At 45.4% G+C, this 18,925-nt stretch overlaps 1 protein-coding gene across 1 annotated transcript in view; it reads right to left on the reverse strand.

The window, feature by feature from the left end:
- The window catches only part of PKD1 (polycystin 1, transient receptor potential channel interacting), a 115,784-nt gene that overhangs the window by 50,231 nt on the left and 46,628 nt on the right, over positions 1–18,925 (reverse strand). The window contains exons 2-6 of the mRNA XM_069062824.1: positions 5,440–5,511; positions 4,139–4,210; positions 3,355–3,524; positions 2,341–3,006; positions 1,787–1,970 (exon numbers count right to left, since the gene is read on the reverse strand). Coding sequence (XP_068918925.1) covers positions 1,787–1,970; positions 2,341–3,006; positions 3,355–3,524; positions 4,139–4,210; positions 5,440–5,511 — 1,164 coding nt within the window. The remainder of the gene's footprint in view (positions 1–1,786; positions 1,971–2,340; positions 3,007–3,354; positions 3,525–4,138; positions 4,211–5,439; positions 5,512–18,925) is intronic.

Here is an 18,925-nt window from a genome sequence, read left to right on the forward strand (position 1 = left end):
CCCTCCTATTCTCCCTCCCCTCTTCTACCTCAGCTCTCACTCACACCCTTTTTCCACTCTCTGACTTCTCCAGCGGTTATTTGCAAAAGTTGACTAGGTCCAGGGACTGAAGTCCCCAGACCCAGCGTATACATATCTTATGTACTGCTTCCTGGCCCCCATGGGGCTTTGGGGACCCCCTACCATCCTTTCCCCAGCAGTCTCTCAATTATCCATACTACAGTGAACAGTTGTGTTTTGGATAATCCAAAAAGCATGTCTATGGGTGTGGGAGTAGTGATTTATTTTCAATTTTATTCTATTTTTGGTCCACCTTCTCTCCCTCACTACCCTCCCTGCAATGAGAAAGCAAGGGAAACAAAGCCCATTACAAATGTGTATAGTCAAACAAAACACATTTTAGCCTTAGTCATCTCCCTTTCTCTCCACATCTATCTATACACACACATACATATACATACACACATACACACACACATAACACACATACACATATACATACACACATACACATAACACACATACACACACACACACACACACACACACACACACACACACACACATATATATATATATACATGCCTCACTCAACTCTGTGTCCATCCTCTCCCTATTCAGAGGTAGGTAACACATTTTATCATGAGTTCTCTAGAATTGTTGTTGGCCATTGTGTTGATCAGAGTTCCTAAGTCTTTCCAATGATCTGAGACAATTCCAAAGGATCCACGGTAAAAAATGCTATCTACTTCCAGAGAGAAAACTCATGAACGCTAAGTGCAGATGGAAGCATACTTTTTTAAAACTTTCTTTATTTTTCTTAGGATTTGTGTGTTTTATTTTGCAACATCACTAATATGGAAATATGTTTTGCATGATTTCACACATATAATCAATATCATACTGTTTGCCTTCTTCCGGGGTGGGGGAGGAGTGGGAGGAAGAAAATCTGGAACTCAAAATTTTAAAAAATGAACATTAAAAAAACTTTTTACATGTAATTGGGAAATATTTAACAAAACAAATTTTAAAAAGAATTCCTAAATCTTTCAAAGTTGTGCTATCATTATTTTAGACAAGCATTTTCATCCTAATTCTGCCTTATAATGCTCATGTGCTCTTTGCACTATGTGGAAAAGGGGGGGAAGATGATAAGGGTGACCAAAAGTGGTTGCCTAATTTTTCAACATCTATACACTTAAATAAATGGTCCCTTGATGCTAATCGTGGTATGGAGCTGACTTTGGGGTCTCAGAGGTTATGCCAGTGGGGCACAGGCTCTATCAAGGTAGTAAAATCTCAAATATGGGCCCAGTGACTGTCTACTATTTGAAGAGAAGCCCAAAAAGGATCTTGACCCAGCTGACAACAGGCTGATAAATTGTTTTGGTTTAGCAACTCTCACCAACTTACTGAGGGGCTGCAATCTATGTCACTAGAGGGAATACCCACTGATGGAGCAATGGCTTCTGTCTGTTTATCTGTGGAGAGTCAAGTGAAGGGTCCACAGCTGTGAGACTGGAATGGCTCCAGGCCCCTACCTCTAAGGCCCTCTTTTATCTTTAGTGCTTGGGCAGGGAGGATGGGGCTGACAGTTGGATGCCTGTGTCTACAGAGCTCTTACCAGATTTGAGACTTGGAGTTCAAAGAGTTAAGGATCTTTAGACCCACTTTAACCCTTCCTTTAGACTTCTAGGTAACAGAGATCCTGTCCCTGGCCAGGAAACCAGTTCAAGTGGATTCCTCGTATTGTGTCTCTCCCAGCCAGAGAGAATACTGCCCTTACCTGGTGACCTGGGAGACCAGGAAGTGTTGAATCTCAGGGCTGCCCACAATGGCTAGATCTCCCCCGCCCCAGGCTTGACAGTGCCTCTGGGCCTGGAGCCACGAAGCCTTCTCCACTACCAAACGGTAGCAGTGACCATTTCCAGGGAAGATCTCAGTGTCTGAGGGGCAGAGGGGGTGGACCACTGTAAAAGAGAGTGGGGAGAGAAAAAATAAGTGTTTCTCTTGAGGGAAACCTGGGAAGACCACTGTAACAGTGACCAAAACTCCTGGGCATTCTGCTTTGTGCCTTTGCCTCCTCTAGGGAGTTGGACCCAGACAAGTAGGGGGCAGGGTGGGGAGCATGAAGGCTCCTTCCTGGCTGTTCCATTATATTTTGAATCATTGGTAATAATACTGTGGGTAGGAAACTAGGTTATGCAGACCAAGAAGCTAGGAGGTAGGGAAAACTAGCAGAACTCGTGTATTTACTTCCCACAGATCCCACCCCAGGACCCTGGAAGGAGAAAATTTGAGCAGGAAGAAGAAAAAGGGGCCTATTTCCATGGGACTGACCTCGGGCAGGCTGCTCGCTTTCTGCCATGATGCTGTAGATGGCACTGAGCCCAGTGCCCCCTCGGTTCCGGATACTAAATTCAAGGCTTTCATTATTTTGTAGCCAAGATGGGCATAGAAGCTCCAGTTCTGTGGGCACAGCCTCTACCTGCACCTCTGTCCACAGCAAGATTGTCCTTGCTTCCAAGGTCAGAACAACAGTCACATTGTAGTGACCAGGGAGGATAAATTGGTGAGATGTGGCAGGGCCAGAGATCAATGCCAAGGCCCCATCCCCAAAGTCCCATTGCAAGTCATTGGCAGGAAGTGGGGTGCTTACATTGAAGGCTACAGGGTGGCCAGCAGGCTGGGGGACCCCAGGTCCCAAGAGTAAGGCTTCTAGGGAGGCAGGAAAGACATTATGGAGAATAACGGGGACCCGGCATGTAGCAGGAGATGCTGTGAACCCAGGGCAGAAGAGGAGGCAGCTGGAGGAGGCATTAGGGGACTGTGCTTTACCACAGAAGCAGCATCCCTCCTCTGAGAGACCCCCATACTCCTGATCAAGAGAAAAACAGAAGGCACTGCAGAAGTTCCGGGCCAAGACACCGTCATGGGCAGCAGAGAAGATGACCACAGTCATAGTGCTTGAGCTGTTGTCTTGGAGGCAGGCAATGTACTCTTCATCTGGCAGTAACAGGGAAACACGTGGCATGAGAGGCTGGCATTCCCTTTCTTCAGGAAGCCTTCCTTGATTTCCCTTCCCCGTCTATATGCCTCCCTTGGTATGAACCACTTCTTATTTTATGAACTCAATTTATCCCTTCTCAATTTGCATTTGTTTCTATGTGGCTTTTTCAGTCTTCATTTTCCTGCCTTTGTCCTACTTTTCCCACATCAAAAACTCCCCAAATCAGGCACTAGCTCTCCTACTTCCTCCTGTCTTTCCCCCATAGGATCTAGAAAATGACTCTGCCAGAAGGGAAACTCAGCAAGCAAAGTCAACTGACCCCTCTAGGAGGCTGCCCCACTCACCACAGGTGTCATCAGAGAAAGAGACACTGAGGATGGGGACATCTGCCAGGTGTGGTGGCTCCGCACACTGAGTCTCCCTCAGCTGAACCACACTGACCTTCTGCTCATCCACCCAGCTGGGGAACCAGGACAGGTTGCAGTCACAGATGAATGGATTCAGACTCAAGTTTCTGCCGTGAGAAAAAAGATGGGGACCAGAAGAATCTCAGACAGAGGAAATGGAGCACAGGCAACCTAGTTCAACTTTTGCCTATAAGTAAATGATGGAAAATGGGAAGAGGACTTATTTTGAAGTTCCTTAGGAATTAGGAGTCTGTCACTTCCCTTGGGCACCCTCCTAGGCAGTGTCACCTCCCCTGATGGTGGGGAGTATATGTCTGACTTGAATTCCTCTGAGAACATTGCTAACAACTCTCTTTTGTTTACTCTTTAGAGTGTGGGAATTCCTAGAGGACCCCGAAACCATATAGGGAAGGGTGATGTAAGGAGAGTTGAACCCACACTGACTTAATCTTATTGCTTGAAGCCTCAGGAGATCCCCAAATATGACATGAAACTCCAGATATTGAGGCAAAATCCCTGCTCCCTGCCCCACCATTGCTTGCAGACTAGACCACTGTTGATTCTCCCAATCACTCAGGAAGAAGATATTCAGGGAAACCTCTTTGTCCCCCAGGTGCTGCACTCAGGACACTGTAAGGGGAAAGGTGTGTGTGTGGGGGAGGGAGGTGATTCTTAAATTAATCAGATCACTCATTATTGAATGAAAATCATCCCAGCTTACATTTCACTTAAATTAAATAAATTAGCAAATATTCCTTCTTCTAGAGTCGAAATCTTGTTGTTGCTGATGTCTCTAGAAGAAAGGAAAAGAAAGAGAAGGGTCTTTTAGTTTTAATGATATGTCTCCCTCCCTCCCAGAACTAAGGACTGACCTGGGCACTGCCTTGCACCTAACACTTAGCTAGCTTGGCCTAAACTGGGTGGTCCCTTTTTAGAATGCCTGACTGCTTTCTTGGGCAAGTCAAAGCCCTTTCTTCCTTGTTTATAATAAATGCCACTGACATATGAATTCCCAAAGCATTTATTTGTCTTCTTTAATCTAACACTTGGTCATCCCCAGTCCTGCACTGTTTTCTAATTATTTTAAGTATATAGTTTTGGTCTCCCCTACTACACGAAGGGGCTTCCTTCGGGAAGGGGATGTACGTTCTTCCCATATCACCTCTCATTGGGACAGGCACACAATATTTCAGGGATTTCCACTTTCGATGTAGTGGGCACTGCTCCCACTTGGACAGATTCTCTCTGGCTTAGCCAATGATCACAGAGTTGATGTGATCAAAACAATATATCACCAACTAGTCCTCCAATGGTGAACTTCTGCGAAGTTACCTAGGTTCATGTCCAAAGCCCTGGTGTCTTAGTAGGTGAGATTTGCCGGGGCTCTGCCTCTACTGCCATCAGCTTCAAATATTTACTATGTCCTTACTATGTGCCAGCCACTGAGCTAAACACTGAGGGTGCAAAGAAAAACAAGAAGTCCCGGCCCTTGAGGAGTTTAAAAGAGGCCACCACACCATGTGGAGGCATGGGAGTAAGATTTGAGTGGAAGTCACTTAAGAACAATTAAGTTAAACTTTTCAAAAGAATGACCTAAACTCGAAACAATAAGATTAATTATAAAATGGGTTAAACTTGCAGTTAGTAAAAAAAAAAATCGAGTGTATTTATTAACTTAATTTTCTTTGACTCCAATAAAAATATTTTTTAAATTAAACTCCTCTTTTTTGCTTTGTTAAGCCCTAAACCTAGCTCTTCTCTGGGGAGATCCCATGTGGGTTGGTTTCTCCATTTGGGCTGTCAAGTATTTATAAATTACTTAGATCTCACTGGCTGGTGTCACCAGACCTGTAGGACCCCCAAGGAATGGTCCTGAGGAACTTGGGGTTTGGGAAGGCAAGGTGAGGGAATGTTTTTTGGGGGGACTGGATTAAAAATGGATTGATGCCAACACAGGTTTTGGAAGTATGATGGGAAGAGTGTGAGGGTGGTCACAGAAGGTAGTCAGAGCAGGTCACATACAGTTGTACCAAGGCAGAGAGGTTTTCGAAGAACTCTGTCTCTAACGTGCTGATGAAGTTGTCTGAGATGTCCCTGGAGAAACAAAAGGGATCATGCATAAGGCCCCTGGGTCATTTTCATGAGTTGGGCTCACAGCTGCTTCACTAAAGGTCAGGTTTCTGCTAGCATGCCTCTGAAATGCTGGAGACAGGCAGAAGGTTTCCTGTTCTTTTCTGATGCCCATCCTTCTCTATGAATAGGTTTTCTAGGCACGAAGGAAGGGAGAGGAAGGAAGAGGATGCAGCCCAAAGAACCTTTTTCAGGGTGCAAGGCCATAGAAATAATCCCAGGTTAAAGCAGAATTACCATCCAGAGCCCAGGGTTGCTGAGATAATCACAGAAGAGCAAATTTTATTCCAGAGTCATGAAGTGGGTCAAAAGGAACAAGGTCTTGCCCTAAGCAGAGAGGGCTAAGGCTGTTCCATGCATAGAGTTGAGAAAGGCATAGTATCCTCAGTACCCTTGGGTACTTTGGTCTTCATCCTTATAATAAATGCTCACCCTTGTGAACAAAGCTCTTTCTTCACAACAGCACTGCACATTAGGTAAGTATAATCTCTAGAGGAGAGGAGACCTGGTTTGTGAATAGGGGTTGACCTCAGAGTCAGGAAGACCAAGGTTCTGACATACTCTGTGGCCCTGGACAAATCACTTAACCTCTCAATGTCCCCAGATACTTCTCTACTGTACCAGTGGAGGGAGTTTCCTTATAGGGAGTCTCTGGCACTCTTGGTTAATACAGATGACCAGGGTCAGCTCACAGGTCTGTATGTCCCTTTTCTGGGCTCTATTGCTTCCTCTTTAAAGATAAGCACCTCCATTCCTATTGACTATCAAGTAACTGGTCCCAGCAGAAAGATTCCTCTGCCTTAATACATGGTCAGCTTAATTTGTCCCCAAGAGAACAAGCTACAGGGCAGTGGGAAGGGACTGGGCTTTGATGCAGAGGCATCTGTGGGGAGATCTCAGGGTCACTTGTCTCCTAAGCTTGGCAAAGATGGATTCTCTTTTCCTGTCCCATTCCTTTCCTTGTCTTTACAGACTTTGTGACTGTATCAATCCTTACCAGAAAAGTAGTTTTTGTATCAATGGTGACAATTGGCCTGAGAATGTTGCTTTGCTCCCACAGGGAGGATGAGAAGGGCAACTGTCCAAAGCTATTACTACAGAAAATGGTTCTCAGGTGGTGGCAGCAAGACCATGGAACAAGACAATTTGCCACCAATGAAGTCCTGAGCCCACACACACCCTGGTGTCCTTTTCCCTTGCCTGGTAACACTGATGGCTTTCCCTACCCATGCACTACAGAGGGAGGAGGCAACCATGCCTAGCTGATTGATCTGGGACCACTGACAGTTGCACCCCTTTTAAAAATTATCCACTGGGGGCGGCCAGGTAGCACAGCAAGTAAGAGCACCGGCTCCAGTGTTGAGAAGACCTGGAGATCGAATCCCGGGCTCAGACACTTAGCACCTACCCAGAAACACCTGGCTGTGTAACCTTGAGCAAGTTACTTAACCCTAATTGCTTAGGGGCAGCCAGGTGGCTCAGCGAGTAAGAGCACCGGCTCCAGTGTCGGGATGACCTGGATCAAATCCGGGCTTAGATACTCAGCACCACACCCAAAAATAATAATAACTGGCCGTGTAACCTTGAGCAAGTTTCTTAACCCCGATTGCTTTAAAAAAAAAATTATCCACTGGAGGATTTGAGATCTCACTGTATAGTGAGACAGAATATATAACTATACTATATAGCCTATCACACAATAAATATAAATACCACTTTGGGGTCTTAAAACATGCATTTATAGGGGCAGGTAGGTGGCGCAATGAATAGAGCACCAGCCCTGGAGTCAGGAGGACCTGAGTTCAAATCCATTCTCAGACACTTAACACTTACTAGCTGTGTGATCTTAGGCAAGTCACTTAACCCCAATTGCCCTGCCTTTCCCCCTCCAAAAACACATCAAAAAACCCATGCATTTATAACAAGTAATAACACAAAGTGCTCCCTGAATATTGTAGCTGCCTATACTGTCTAACCTAGTCCCATTTCTTTTTCTCCCCTGAGAACTCTCATTTCCCTCAGAGAAGAGATGCCTTCCCTGGGTCAAGAGTTGGGGGCTCCTCCCCTAGAGACACAGCTGTCCTGGGTCTCTGTGGCAACAAAAAGCCCAAATATTTACTTTCTCTCCCCAGTGACCAGGGCCAACCTGCTATTGGAGAGAGGGAAGTATGCCTGTACTTGTGTGTTGGGAGTGGGAAGGGAGTTTCTGGCTATCTGCCTTCTTTTCCTTCCACTTTAGCTAATCCTATCACCCAAAAGGGAGCAAGCTGAGAAAATTGATTACCCCAGGGGTGGCATAAATTGATTCCCAAGGAGATTAGATAAAATCCCAGGTGACAGATTCAAAAAGGTGAACTGAGGGTAACTTGAAAAAGGCTGGGGCATTTCCCCATGAAGTGCCCAGAGCAGACATCCCACAAGCTCCTTTTAGTGAACCTGACAAAACAGATTCCTGGGGGTGGGGGGTGAGGGGGAGGCTACAGAAGGCATGATATACTTCATCACAAACGTCCACACTTATGTACAAAGCTCTTTCTTCACAACAGCACTGCTGAAAGCAGGCCATGGCATAGAGGATGGAAGGCCGGCCTCAGGCTCAGGGGCATCTCTGACCCATGCTGGCTGTGTGGTCCTGGGTACCATCACTCAACCTTTCAGGTCCCCAGACACTTTTCTACTGCACCAGTGAAATCATAGAGCCAGTCCAGAAAAACCTAACTAACCAAACATGGTGCTAGAGATTGTAAGTATCAGAACAATTCAATGATTTTCACATAGCAAATGTCTGTTAGGCTTTGGATCCACATCTTCTGATGCCAAGATTCTTTCCAATAAACCATACTGACTCCTAGAGGGTCTAGCCCAATTTGAGGATCAGGTGGAAGGGGCTTCTTCCCTACTGCCAACATGCATCATGGGCTTATAGATTTAGAGATAGAAAGGACTTTAAAGGTCATGTGGCCCAACCTCATTTGACAGATGAGGAAACTGAGGTAAACAGGGTTAAGTGACTTGCCCAAGGTTATACAGCTAGTAAATGCCTGAGGCTGAATTTGAACTCCGGTCTTCCTGACTCCAGGCCTGACACTCTGTCCACCTAACTACCCCCACCCCACTGCCTCAACCTTTAATAAATATTTGTTGGTTCCCTCATCTGCTCCCTTTGCAGAGGTGGAGGACTATAGGTACTTAACATTGCACATATTGACTATGTCACAGAGCTGGAGTTGGAAGGGACCGTAAAGCTATCTAGTCCAAAGGGGTGTCAAACTCAAGTTGGGATGGATCCCTGCAGGCTGCATATTGACTGAGAAAACCACAAACATTAACTATGTTGTATCATATTTTCATTTATTTTGTTAAACATTTCCTAACAACACCAGTAAGGGTTTTGTAGGCCATGAGAATGACACCTTTGATAGTCATAGTTCAACCCCTTCATTTTACAGAGAAGGTAAACTGAGGCCCAGGGAGCTTCAGCAATCTGCTCTTATTCCAAAGCTAGTGTTCTTTCATAAACTGGTAAAAATCTGTCAAAATGCTTTTTCCCCTCCTCTCTAATTTTTTTATTCTTTGTTACAAGTTCTAGAAAGCAGATTTCCTTAGCAAGTCTTCAGGAACCAGGTAAGTTTTCAGAGAGACCAAGTTCTAGGCTGGGAGAGACAGAAAACCTCTCCCAAATAGTCCTAATGACCCCAAAGAAGTCACTCCTGAATAAGAGAACATCTTCAATGCTTCTGTCTTCCCTAGCTCTGCTATATTCAGGAAGGAATAAGCTATGTCTTCCCCACACACAAACCAAAGGGGCCCTCTCACCCACTTCTGATGTTAAACTAAATTCCATCCACTCATGGAAAGCCCATCAAAGCCCTCTCCAGGATTCTGATTGTTCCTCCAACCCAGCAGTCAATACAACTTCCCCCTAACCTGGGGCTGGCCATCTGTGTGTGCCTGGTCATTCTCGTAGTTGTCAAGATGAAGCTGGGGTATGGCCATCTGGGAGTCAGGCTCTGGGCTTTAGAAAAGGGATTCAGATGATACCTGGCAGGCAGAAGGGAAGGTGGGAGTACTTTCTGCCCTTGGTTTCCTACCTGTCAGCCAAGTAGACAGAACAGGAAGCCACAAATGGAGGAAATGGGTCTACCTTGTGGCAAGATGAGGAATTTAGGTTAGACATAAGGAAGAACTTTCCAAAACACCAGCAGGATTGAGAGAATAGAATCTGATTCTTTACAAACTGTTCTAAGGCAGAGCCTTATCTGCCTGGCCCAGAGAAGAAACAGGACTGGATGGACTGACCAAGTGATCTCTGGAAAAACCTTTCCCACCTGATGATAATGTGATTGTAGAATTTTCATCAGAAATGACTACAAGGAACCTGATTATCAAACAAGTAGTGATTGACTCATGGAACTCTGAAAAGAGGGCCAGATTTGGAGTCAGAAGACTCCGCCCCCACCTCAAATCTTGGTCACCTGTGTGAACTTACACAAGTCACAACTTTTCTAGATCTATTTCCACAGCTGTAAAAAATGAGGGTTGGTGATAGGATAGATGACCTCCAAGGCCCCTCTCCTCTCTAAAGCCATGATTCTATGAAAAGGACCGATAAGGAGCTGGAAAGTAGGGAGACAGGGACTCAGATGTCTGACACAAAAACAGTCGGAGAGGTTTGCATTTGGATGCTTGAGATAAAAGCTGAAGGGAAATAATGTTGATGGGAATTTGATGGAGGTGTTATGGGAACGAAGATGGGAGTAGGTCCCAAATTCAAATGCAATTATGTGCTTTTCCATACTGGTTAAGGTTCCTTCTCAATTTCTTGGTATTTATTCACTTCATATGTATGCTTGTTAGGTTGATATGTAGGCACTTGTTTATTTTCCCCATCAGAATATAAGAGTAGGGATTGTTTCTTTCTCTGTCTTTGTATCCCCCGGTGCCCAACCCAGAGACGGATACATAGATACTTAATGAATGCTTGTGATTGATTCCTTCCTTCCCTCTACCCACTTCCTAAGGTTAGAAAAAGAGATCATCATTAACTAGAGTCATTAGAGACCTCCAGCTCAGGTTATAACAGCTCCCACATACCCTGAACAGGCAGAAGAAAGCTAGAACCTGGGGGACCAAAACCATGAGGTGAGAGGGGTACTTTAATCCTTTTTTTCAGGGGCTGGTAGGCCTCTTCAAATAGGCCCTTTCATGGGTGCCCCCAAATCCTCCCAGCACAGCCTCCCCTCAGTATTTGGGGAGAGCAGAGAAATGTATTATGTTCAGCAAAAATGAGTTTTCCTGGCTTAGGCCTCCCAAAAAAAATACCTTTAAAAATAATATTTTTGAAAAATAAAAAATCCTATTTTCTGGAAAAACCATTATGGATGCCAGACCCCGGACACTACATCATGGGAGCTCCGATATTCATTCTGTTTCTTCTATTGGTACTGGTGCCTGCCACCTCTTAAGTCATGATAGGAGATGAAGTCCTCAGCCCTTTGCCTCACTGGTACTGCCCAATTTCTGTAAAATGCTCTGTGACATCACAGAAATAGAATCCAGGCAAAGATGACATCACTGTCACCCCTCTTCTCATTTTAGTGGAGCCCTGGTATGGGAGGCTCAGTCTCTGGGCCTCAGTTTCCCCATCAGTTCAATAGTATGAACACAGAAAGACAACCCAGGGAGAAGCCCACAACACAAATTTCAGGGTTAGTAGATAAGGCAAAGGGCACACAGCTAGCCAGGGAGTATTTCAACAGCTTGTCTGTCACCCGTTATTCAGTCTCTGTTTATCTTGCTGTTAAATGGCCAGAGCCTTCACTGGCCGCTTAGCCAAATACTGAGGCTCTGCTGTGCTTCAGCTTCCTGTTGAGCATAACTGAATCCCCCATTTGCCTGCTCTCTGGCCAAACAGTCATCAAGTCCAAACAGAGCACACAGCTCGAGAACCCAGGGATCCATCACCAATGCCCTAACCTCTCTGGCATTCCACTTTCCTTCCTGCCGCCCTACTGTGTGCATCCCCCACCCCCACCCCCAGCACTCCCCATTGTACTAGCCACCTCTCCAAGGAGGTTCAGTAGTCATCCATTCAGGCTTTTTCAATCCTTACCACATACCCTGAACAGGCAGAAGAAAGCTAGAACCCAGGGGACCAAAACCAGAACCTGAAACTCCGACTGACTTCTCTCCAAGTACAGATTCAAGGTCTATAAAAGGACGACAACAACTCAGTCCAGGGTCTCTGGTGACCCTGGCTTGGCTCTACCCTTTATTTATGCACAGTGTATTGGAAAGAGCATTGGATGTGGGAACTTGCTTGGCTTGAGTAGCTATATTTGTTACAAGGGTTTTGTTTTTCTTTTTTTTTTCTGGAGGGGGAAAGGGTGGAACTTGGGAGAGAGAGAAAATAAATGCTTGTTAACTTAAAAAAATAAAAATTGGGGGAATAAAAAGAGCATTGAATTTAGGAGCACAGAAATTTAGAACTGGAAGGGGCCACAGGGATCGTAAGATTCAGAACTGCAAAAGAACTAGTGAGAACTGGAAAAGCTCCTTAGACCATCCCCTCATTTTATAGATAAGGAAACAGAGACCCAGAGGGATCGGGACATTACCTTGCATTTTACAGATGATATGGCAATAGTCAGGATTTGAACTCAGGTCATCTGACTCCAAATCCTGTGTTCTTGCCAGTCACACTGCCTCATCTGATCTAAGCCTCTTGGTTTTACGGAAGAGAAAACTAAGGCCTGGAAAAGGTGAAATGTCTTGCTCAGGGTCACACGACTTAGTGTCAGAAGCAGGACCAGAACCCAGTTTTCCTGATTCTCGATCGAGGGTCTTGAGGGTCAAATGAGATATCTATAAAAGCTCACTGAAGTGTCATCTACATGTTAGAGATGATTACTTCTCCCCAGGTACACTTGGTGACTGTCTGCCTTCCTGAGGTAGCCATCTTGCACTAAGAATTCTTCTCCCTTCTTATCCTCCGTGAGCTTCTTGTAGCTTCTGACACTGTAGGCCATCCCCTTCTCCTGAACACTCTACCCTTACCTTTTGTGACACTGTGACACTGCTATGTCCTGGTTCTTCTCTTCCCTGTCAGACTGTTCCTTCTTTACAAGCTCATTATGGATATCCTGGCTTCTCTAGCATGGGTGTACCTCCAGGACAGTCCTGGCCCCTCTTCTTTTCTTTCTCTCTCCTTCTCTTCTTCCTTTTTCTCCTCTCCTCTCCTCTCCTCTCCTCTCCCCTCTCTTCTCTCTTCTCTCTCTCTCTCTCTGATATTTTTGGTTCCCATGGATTCAGTTATCTCCATGCAGATGATCTCGCCTCCATCTCTCATGCCCTTCCTGAGTTCCAGTCCTTGCATCACCTTGCATGCCAAACATGTCCTTTCCCTATAAATCCACATCTCCATTGCATTTACCTGTTTCTTTTAAGAACACAACCACCTTTCCAATCACCCAGGTTTATGACCTTGGAAGCATCCTTGACTCTCCCTTCTCCCTCACACATTCATTCATTCACGTATCAAATCGTACTGATTATACTTTACACCACCTCTCGAATTCGTCCCCTTCTAGCTTGTACTACTGCAAAAGTCTCTGAACTGGGTCTCTTGTTTCCAATCTATCCCCTCTTCAAGCCATCCTCCACACAGTTGCTAAAATCATCCTCCTAAGGCTCTGGTGTGCCTGTGTCACTCCCATGCTCATAAATCTTCCGTATCTCCATGTTACCTTTAGGATAAAATTAAAATTCCTCCATTTGTTACTTTCAATCTGACTCCATCCTACCTTTCCAGACATATTTTATGTTATCTCCTCTCCATCATGCCCTCTGAATTCCAACCAAACCATCCTGCTTGCTATAGGGCATGATCTTCCATTTCCAAACCTCTGTGACTATGCATAGCCTGTCCCTTAGGCCTAGAATGCACTCCCTTCTCACCTCCAATTCTTTGAATATAACTATTTTCCCTTAAAGGTTTAGCTCAGGTGATACTTCCCCCTAGGAGTCTTTCCTAGGCTCTCCCTGCTCCTGAAATTACCTGGTTTTGACCTTCTATATGTGTTCTATTGACTTATCTAATTATATGTTATCCTTCAGGACAAGGAGTGTTACATTTTTTAAACTTTCCACCCCCAGCTGGAGTGAATTGAATTAGCTTCTGCCCAAGGACAGAGAAGCAATGTGGAGCAGGGGCTAGAAAGCAAGCCTTAAAGCAGGAAGACCAGAGCTTCTGATACAAACTGGTTACATGTCCCTGGGCTACTAGTAACTTAACCTTTCAGTTCTGTAGACCAGAGATGTCAAACACAGGGTGCAAAGGGTACAGGAAACACATTAAAATGTAATTGGGAAATATTTTAACAAAATTAAAAAAAATAGAATATAGATAATGTTAATGTGTGGGCAGCTGAGTGGCCCAGTGGATAGAGTGCCACGCCTGCACTTAGAAAGACTCATCTTCTGGAGTTCAAATCTGGCTTCAGACACTTCCTAGCTGTGTGATCCTGGGCAAGTCACTTAACTCTGTTTGCCTCAGTGTCTTCATCTGTAAAAATGAGCTAGAGAAGGAAATGGAAAACCACTTTAGTATCTTTGCCAAGAAAACTCCAAATGGAGTCAGGAAGGGGAAAAAATAAAGACTGAACAAGAACAATGTTAATGTGTGGTTTTCTAAGCAGATATGTGGCCAGCAGGGATACTTACTAGGGTGTAGTGATCCCTATTTCTATTTGAGGTTAATACCACCGTGCTAGATAAGAAGAAAGGAAGGAATTTACTGAGCACCTGTACTAAGGACTTCACAAATGCTATCTCATTTGATGTCGACCAGTACTAGGAGAGGGAGTTTCCTCTCTTGGGAATTCCCTATACTAATGAAATCTCAGGTCCAGCCTCTCTATCTGACATCTACAAAAGGCAGAACTATCCCAACTCAGTCTGAAGAGGCTAGAGCCCAGTGCCACAGGAGAGGCTAGCTTCAAAGAGCTAGCTGTCAAGGAACTTTGCTCATTTCCACAACTGGCCTCTCACAATGTGAGGATGAACAACATACAATAGCGCCCTGTTTTGTGTGAACCACACACTCAAACCAATGAGGTAGGGTGCCAAAGCAGAGCAGGGATCTGGCAGATGGTGCGGGAATGGGGAGTGCAGTGGGGAAGAGAGACAGAGAGAAAGGGGATCCCAGCCTTCCAGATCCCTAGGGGAAGGTTGAGTTACTGGGGGGAGCCTGACTATGAGAAACTTGCCCATGAATCTCCAGCTATGGTTGGTCTGGGATTGAAAGAAGGGGAAAGGGTGCTGGGTCAGGACCTGAGGCTCCCCCTCCCACCCCTATACACTCAGACACCCCAAATCTACTCCTTGGACCCTCCCCATTAGCCATATGAAGTCCCCTGTCTTGGGCTCCCTTTCTCAGCGGCACTTTGGGAGCCTGTCTGCACCCAGAACTAATCCCCAAACTCAGCCAGACGCCTCTGCTGTGCATGGACAATTTTCCATGTCTCAAGCTGCTTTTCCCATCACTGTTCTGGGGGAACGCCAAGGTCCCGAAGGGCCAGGCAACAGGCAGCCAGTCTTCATCTCTCGGCCGCTCCCTCCACTCCACTCTCTCCCGCCTCCACAAAGCTGCAGCCCAATCGGCCCCAAGATAACGTCATGGGAACATGACATCAGCCTTGGCAGCTCACTGCCCATCCCTCCCTCTCCCTTCTCCCCCCCCCCCCCCCCCCCCCCCCCCCTCCCCTTTTTTGCCTCCCAATCGGCCCCAAAAGAACATCATGGGAACATGACATCCGCCCTTGCCGGCAGCTCCCCCCCCCCCCCCCCCCCTTCCCCCCCCCCCCCCCCCCATATTCTGGTTAACATTATATGTTCTTTGGAATCACAGAGACAGGAAAAGGAGGGGGAAGCCTACGATGCTACAAAAATAAAATCAGTAAAGTCTCAAAATTGACTGCATCCCATGAAAATGAAGCAGTCATAGCGGTTCTATCAGTCATAGCAGCAGCTACTCTCAGGGACACGGGGACATGGGGCTTTCCTGTACAAGGACCCCACTCCAGTCTGTCCAAGTTAAAAAAAAATCTGGATGGCTCTGAAGGGCCTTCCCTTCCCCCTGCAATCTTCACGCTTGTAAGGATAATTCAGTCTGTGGTAATCCTAAATACTTCCCCCACTGAACCTCTTACCCCTCCTCAAAACCTCATTCAGCCCATTCCCCAGCCTACACTTCTCTTCTCCCTTTCTCCTCCTCAACCTGGGCCAGGCCCCACTAGGAAATCAGAAGCAGGACCACCCTCAGCTATGTGTGGTCAAGCCAGAGGCTGGTGGGGATGAAGCTGGGGCCCAAATGGCAGGTTAACCAGTTATTTACCCAGGCCTTAAGTGTGAATCAATCAGTTAGCTAATCAACAAGTATTTGGTAAGTGTTTACTATAAGCCAAGCACTGTGCTTGGCACTGGGGATATGAGTACAAAAAAGTAAAGTGTTCTCTACTTGAAATGAGCTCCTGGTGAGTTGTATATGAGAAACAGGGGAAGAGCAAAGAGATGTTCTTGTATGAAGGAAGGACAGTAGACTGAGCTCACTCTCAGCCCACGCTTGGAGTGATTTGCCATCATCTTCTTCGATCCATGCCCTTCCAGTGAAGACAGGTCATGCAGGGATGGCTGGGAATGAGGCATGCTGCCCCAAAGTGGCAGCCTCACTGTCCCCCTTTCATACACTCCTCCTCTCTATGGAAAAGGCAGGTGGTTCGGTCAGGCTAACATCTGCTCCTTCCAGGTCCATGCTGTCTTTTGAGTAAGTCCTTTTCTCTCCCTGCTCAGGGTTTAATCATGAATTTCAAGAGCACTGACCAGAAGCAGGAACACAGAGAATTTTCAGGTTCAGTTATAGACCAGTTATAGGTAGGAGTGCGTTGGAACTAGCTCAAACTAGGTCCCAAGAAAATTTTCAGGTGAGTATTTACACCTTGGAAATCTTCAGATGTTATAAATCTGGGTTTGACTTATTGTTTTGTTGGTTGTGTAGACTTAGGAAAGTGATGGAAAAATGTTAATAATTCAGATTAAACTTAAAAGCATGTCTTGTGGTCTTAATTTTTTTCCTTCTGAAGAGCTGGTTGCTACTACACATTTACCAGCAAACTCCTAGTTATAGGTTCTCTCTTCATGTTTCTAATATCAGAACCTGGCGTGGTGAGGGCAGTGGCCCATTTCCTATCCCATGAGAGGTTGAAGAGATTGATTTTTCATCAACCCATAGTCTTTCCTGCCTTTAAAGTCCAATTTAAAACTCACCTCCTCCAGGAGGCCTTCTCTGATTGCCCATTCCCATTCTATCCTATATGCTCTTTGACTATAATTATGGGCTCACAGAATCATGGAATGTTACTGTCATCATGCACTAACACTCTTATTTCACATATGAGGAAACTGAAGCACCAAGAGATTACTTGATTTATTGAAAGTCACATACAGTCAGTTTGAAAAATGGCAAAGCTGCAATGGGAACCCAGGACTTAGTTGGCACTCATTTACACAGTTAATTTTGTTTTTGGTTTGTTTGTTTTGTTTTGGACCAAACCTGTGATTTCATTGAGTAGAGAACCCCTAGTGAGGAAATACCTTCTACCAGTTAAAATCTGTGCCTGCTCTGCAACTCAAAGAGTTGCCTGAAACACTGAGAGACCAAGCAACTTGCACAGGGGGTCCCTGTGTGTCAGAGGAGGGACCAGAACACAGGCCTTTCTGACTTAAAGGTTATAGATTTAGCAGGCATCTTAGAGACCATATATTCCAGAGTTGTCAAACCTCACAGCTCCACACTCCCAAGTGGTGCTTGAACCATCAAAATGTCACTGGGATATGTGTAAGAAAATAAATATAAATACAACACAGATAATGTAAATGTATGGTTTTCCAAGTCAATATGCCACCTGCAGGGATCTGTTTCTATTTGTGTTTACACACCACAGATTCTAGTCCAGCTTTCCTCACTTTACAGTTGAGGAAACGTAACCTGGAGTGATGAAGTATTTGGCCCAGGATCCTGCAGAAGCAGAAGCAGAATTTGAACTCTGGTTTTCCATCTCCAAATCTAGTGTCTCTATGATGAGATGCCTCTCTTTTGTTCTAGTAAGCAAACTTAAATGTCTTTTCAGTTATGTGTCTGTATCCTGTCTTTTCGATTAGATGACAAATTCCCCCATTAGTCTAACATCAAGCCAGGGACCATGTCTCCTATTTCTCCACCCCCATAGCACCTTGTACTGAGTTTTGGCACAGGAGCAGTCACTTAGTCTGGACCGGAACTCATAATCTATCTGATTCCCTTCCAGTCCCTCACTTTGTAGATTTGCTCCTGGAAGAATTCATCTGCTAAGAGGGGCCTTTCATTACTGACAGCCATAGGAGGAGGGAGACAGGGAGTTGCCTCTCCATAGACCCATTTTAAAGACAGCTCTGGTGAGATTCCTGAGATTCTAACAAACCAGTTTCCCACACTCAGCCTCAGTTTCCCCATCAGTTAAATGAAGAGATAAGACCAGATTAATTCTAGAGCTTCTATAGTCAAGTCCCAAAGTAGTCCCTCTTTCCACCATACCCCCTCCTGGAGAGCTGGCCTCTGGTACACCAACTCTCCAGGAAGGCCCTAATAAAACTGCAATCTTATCAGTCCAGATTATAAGGAGGAAAGACTGGTCTTCTTTGGGGAAACCAACACAAGACTTGGACTCTTTTCTACAATCTCCAAATACCTGCGCCTAGATGCAATGCAGCTGAGCCAACATCAAAGCCCAGTATTGTACTGGAACCTTAAGGTCTTTGCCATAATTCCTGAGGTCCCTCTCCCATCCTAGTACAGCCCAGGATGACTTCCCTTTTCCCAGAATGCCCTGCACCAGACACACAGATGCTCTGGTTGGAAGCTACTTATCAGTTTGAAAATTCCCACTAAGCCTCTGCTAATCAGGAAGGGGTGGGAATATCTGCCCAACTGATGATTAGATGTCTGCAGGTGGGGCCACTAGCTAAGTGGTCACAGGATCATAGGGTTAGAACTGGAAGGGGCCTTAGAGATAATTTAATCTAATCTCCTCATTTAAGAGATGAGGAAACTGATCCAGAGAGGTTAGGCAGTTTGCCCAAGTTCACTCAAGAAATTAGTAACCATGGGATTTGAACCAGTGTACTTTCTTGTGTACCATCTTGTCTCCCTCTCTTCCTCTGCTCAATCTATGGAGGAAAGAGAATTATGAATGATCTCAAGAAAAGACAACTGGGTTCTCCCCCTCAACCTAACAACTCACAAAGGCCTCCAATTTCTTTATTGCATCTCGGTATCTCCAGGCTT

This window comes from Petaurus breviceps, unplaced genomic scaffold (genome assembly GCF_028583685.1).
Source record: "Petaurus breviceps papuanus isolate PSGF00001 unplaced genomic scaffold, PetGlider_PUasm1.0 138, whole genome shotgun sequence".
NCBI classification, from domain to species: domain Eukaryota; kingdom Metazoa; phylum Chordata; class Mammalia; order Diprotodontia; family Petauridae; genus Petaurus; species Petaurus breviceps.